Source organism: Pterocles gutturalis, unplaced genomic scaffold (genome assembly GCF_000699245.1).
Source record: "Pterocles gutturalis isolate BGI_N339 unplaced genomic scaffold, ASM69924v1 scaffold9782, whole genome shotgun sequence".
NCBI classification, from domain to species: Eukaryota; Metazoa; Chordata; class Aves; order Pterocliformes; family Pteroclidae; genus Pterocles; species Pterocles gutturalis.
The window spans coordinates 10,006-14,718 of NW_010115302.1; the positions used below are offsets into that span (position 1 = coordinate 10,006).

Consider the following 4,713-nt stretch of genomic DNA (forward strand, 5'->3'; position numbering starts at 1 on the left):
TCGTAAATTTAAACTTCTGAAACTGTTCTCCTCTTTCCTGGAACCACAGTGCTCCACTCTACAGCCCTTATTCTTTCCACTAATGCCCTTATAGAGGCAAAGGGGAGAGAGAAAGACATGAGGTGAGGGGGAAATAGCTGCTCTCCTAGTTATCTTCCTCCCCTGCATCCCCATGCTGCTAGTGTGTTCTCAAGCCCATGCTTCTGTAGGGGCAAGTATCAAACCAAGTCATTAATTTCTGATGTCAGTGTGCAGTAAGACTATAGCTGCATTCTTCCAGCTCTTCTGCTTTCCCAGAAGCAGTATACAAGTGAGTATATTCCTCCATACCTTTAGTTATTACAGTGGGCCATCATGGGAGATGGTGGCTCTATTTCCCATCACTAGGACTGTGAGTGGAATTATTTATACAATATATCTAAACCAGGAAACTGCTACTCTGAAAACACCAAGAAGCTTGAGATTAAATCCATACCACATTAGCAAAACATGAAAATTGAATCACTTTATTTGGACAGTGTTCAGCTGAGCAAACATAATAAATACAAAAGCCCAGGCAGTGATTTCTGGCACATTTAAGTTCCTCACCAGCTTGTGAGGTCAATGTTCTTGAATGGTTGAAGGTTCCAGAGATCTTGCAAACTTGTTGAAACTCCACTGATTTTCCAGGAGCCTATGTCCAATGCTTAGTATCAAACACAACTTAAACAAGTAGAACTGCATTAATACAGCCATCATTTTCTGGGTTGTTTGTCACTTGTGCATATTTCCCTAAAGAGAAAATAGAATTAAATGTCTACAAAGGCTTGAGGTAGTTCATATAATAAAGCAGAATTTTCTGTGTTTGCAAATTCAATCCACGAGTCCCTAAAAGCATAGGAAACTCCTGTTCCAAAACTGAAATGCATTTTGAAATCTAAATCTACCTTCTGCTGAGCTGCAAACTTAAGATTCTCAAATATTTTTTTCAGGCTGTTTTTTATAAATGGATCGTTGAGAGTTTTGGGTAGATTTAAAAAAAAAAAATTAAAAAATCATACATTCTGGTATAGTCTAACTCAACCTTTGTTAAAAGAATTAAGTCAGCCTGATGCTATGAATATACTTCTACACAGAACTTCCACTGAAAACATAGTACGATTGACAATTGTTCATAGTTCATGTGGTTAAGTGTTTATAGATTTGGAGCACTGCTTAATGTGAGACACAGGCAAGCAAGCTGAGTCTTTGTTCTGAACTTCACCTAATTTCATCCTGGAAGTGTGAAGGGAAAGCCTAAGATTAAAACTTGAAGCTTGCATTTTTAGAGCCACCTAGCTTCTGCTACAGTCCAAACCTAACATTTAACAGTGGATCAATTATGACAATTTATAGGAAGTGGTCTTAATGATGCATCATGCAATGAGGACTTAAAACTTTTAAAAGTAGTTCTGCAGTATAGCTAGTTTAAGTACTTACCCCAGATAACTTTGCCCCCTTGTGTCACAAGGCCAAGCTCACTCACATTCACCTCAATGATGGTCCCCTTGGTAATTACACCCAATGTTGTATACAAAGGAGAAGAAGGATTCTTTTTTACACCAAGGATAGGTAGGCAAAAAGTTGCTTTAAGTTCAGGATGTGTCACATGTGCCTTCTTGAAACGTAAGCCCTGTTGCATAAGGAGTTTCAGAGCGAGTTAGTATTTGCTTTAAGCCCGGGTGACTAATCTAGGTTAACACTTTTAGCATTATGTCCTCAGCTTTATATGTTTTGAGAGACTGAGAAGAATGAAGCAACCTAGAATACAGCATGCTATCTGCCTACTGTAGAATGCCAGATTTGTTTAAAAACCTGATTAATGACAAGATAAAACTTTCCATGTATATTTTCAGGATGCCAATTTTTAATAGTAGTAAAAGAAGAATATGTGCTACCTCAGATGGCTGCTGTTCCATGAAGAAAGGACATATTTATGGTAATACAATTAACGGTGCTAATGGTTTTTAAGACTAGAATTTTTTCCTTTATTCTTGTAAAACTGAAAAACCTTTCACACATTGTAAAATACGAAATACCCATCTCTTACAGCACCTTCTATCTAGCAACCTGTTCTTCATAAAGGGTACTTTACCATGAAGCACCATAACCTTTTCTGTGTCAATAAAGATCTATCCAAGGCTTCTGTGTAAAATGACCATCAAAATAGTAATGAGGTATGATTCAACAGGCAGCCTGCCTAGCGATTCTGTTGATTCCTGTGAGCAAACAGGAATGGGTATTTATAGAAAAACAGCACTGCCTTAGTGCATCTAATTGTTCTTCCTGTGCACTGACGGGCTGCTAGAGCCTCAGCACTGTTCACTGTTCCTGCAGCTGTGTAAGAAAAGGTCAGGTTGGAGGCGCAGCAATTCCCTTGCATCACAACTGTGTTTCGAGCTTATGTAACAAGCCAGAAGGAGGGAGTTCTGGAGTCCTAGAACAGAGTTGGCTTCTGCAGTTAGTAGAATCACATGTTGAAAGTGCCTTTGCTAAAGACCTTCCCACGCTAATTTGACAGCTCATAACTTTAAGTTACTCACATCATCTGAGTTATGGGAGTTGGAACAGAGATTGCAAGAGAGACTGTCGAGACTAATAGGGATGTTCTACATCAGCAGTAATCAAGAGCACAGAAGAAAGTTTTCTTGCCCCAGGAACTCAAAGCACAAAGTCAAAATAATTATTACTTAAATGTTCTTTAAGGGTCAAAAACATTACCATTGGTCGAATGAATCGTTCGTATTTAGGAGGCTTCCTAGTAAAGCCATCTCCAACAAAACAGACTTTTGTAACCATTCTCTTCCAGGCCTTCTTCTTTCTCTTTCCTGTACGAATTACTTTTAAAACTTCTGTCTCTCCTTGTGCACGGACCTTTGGCACAGGAACCTCCCACTTCCCCTGGAAGGCAAGAAAAAAAAGTCAATAGTCTTACATGCCACACTGCTGAATGAAAGGGGACAACCAAAGCACAAAATAAAATTTCTCTATAGAGTAACGGTACACCATACTTTTTATACAACTCATAGCTACTTATTTTAATTAGCATTTAAAGTTATGAAAATCAAGATACTGCACATGCTTACTTTGTCCCAGATTGCTCAGTTTTGTACAATGTCAACATTGAGACTTTGCTTGAGCCTGTAAGTCAACTGAGCATCAGCAACACAGAGTGGTCATTGTTACAGGTAATAGTAAGTATCTGAATTTTAATACAGTTACTTACGGCTTTTTCTTTTCTTTTCTGCTTGATCATGTTAGAGAGGACCTTAGCCCGGGACTGGCTCTCTCTGTCCAGCAGGTATGCTGGTACGGCTCCTTTAGGTGTTTTTTCGTCATCCTTTTTCTTTGTATTTCTCTTTTCATGCATTTTAATGCTGCAAGGAAAGAAAACCAATATTGAGTAGGAAAAAAAGGCTCTTTTTAGATCATAGATATGTCCTTTTAACTTAGCTTGTGCCTGCTCATAATTTTCTTTTAAAAGACGTATTTGTAAACAAGTACATATTTATGTTTAAGGGACAATCCTAAATAATTTTCAAGCTAAAATAACAATTTCATTTAATGTAACATCTGACAGACTGCACAGAGCGTAAACGCTTGTCAACTCTCATCAAGTCAGGAACACAAGACATTCATCTTACTAAAGAATTTCTGAATGACTTAAAATGAGCAGCCAACCACCTTGAGAGATAGTACCCTTCCTCTTTAACAAAAAAAAAAAAAATTCTACTACCCTTCTGAGATTCGATGGCAATGCTTACAAAACTGAGGAGCATGTGTGTATAAAAGGGGTCATGTTTTGTTAATTTTGAGGCCATTTAGGGAAAAAAAAAAGGACCCAGAAACTAGTTCACAAACCCAATACCTTTAGAAGTAGCAGAGGAAGGTAACTGTCTACACTTGGAAAACAAAAACAACATGGTGGATAGATATTAAGTTCATTAGCAATAAAGAATATTGTTAATAGCTTTGATTTTAATTTCTGAACAACACAGAAAAATTCTTAGAAAAATGCTTTTGTTTATTTATGCTTGATATGGTAACTTAACCTGGAAGCCAAGCCTCATGTTCTGCTCACTGTGTACATTACCGAACTTTCTCTGTTGGCACTGTTAAAAAAAATGCCTCCTGCCTCTTGCTACACTAACACAGCAGTTGACGTAAAAGCTCCAAATAAATGCATTCATGTTTTTATCATAATTATGTTAGTCACTGGTATTGCTAATTAACACTTAAGGAATGCTTTCAGGAGCAAAATTGCTAACAATCACTGAGCAAAAAAGCAGTCAGAAATGCCTCCACTGTGGCAAAGCCCACTTCCTTCTTCTACAGCCCGAGCCTATTCCAAAGTACAACGCATGACCCAAGTCACAGGCCGGCTTTTGTAACCGTGTTAGCGCCCGTCTCATCCTTCAAACGCCAGGACGAGCAGGCGGCACCGGGGAAGCGGCGGGTACTCACGTTTTCTTCATCTGTATCTTCTCAGCATGCCGCTGCTTGTGGTAGAGTTTGGCCTTCAGTCCGATCATCTTCTTGGCTTTCCGCGACCGCTCGTGCGCCTCGCGGCCCTCCTTCTTCCTCCTCTTCTCGTGGTAGCCCAGCCGGTACCCATAGCGCTTGCGGTGCAGCTCGATGTACTCGTTCTGCGGCTGTGGGCACAAGGCAGCGCGGTGAGCAGGTACCGGGACCCTC

The 4,713-nt window shown here is 39.5% G+C and overlaps 1 protein-coding gene across 1 annotated transcript; it reads right to left on the bottom strand.

The window, feature by feature from the left end:
* Positions 1–490: 490 nt before the first annotated feature.
* On the bottom strand, positions 491–4,709 carry NSA2 (NSA2 ribosome biogenesis homolog (S. cerevisiae); the record flags this gene model as incomplete). Its single annotated transcript, XM_010075137.1, has 5 exons — positions 491–771; positions 1,459–1,651; positions 2,740–2,919; positions 3,245–3,395; positions 4,483–4,709. Coding segments are annotated over 5 exons (819 nt in total), but the record flags the coding sequence as incomplete, so codon positions are not given.
* Positions 4,710–4,713: the final 4 nt, after the last annotated feature.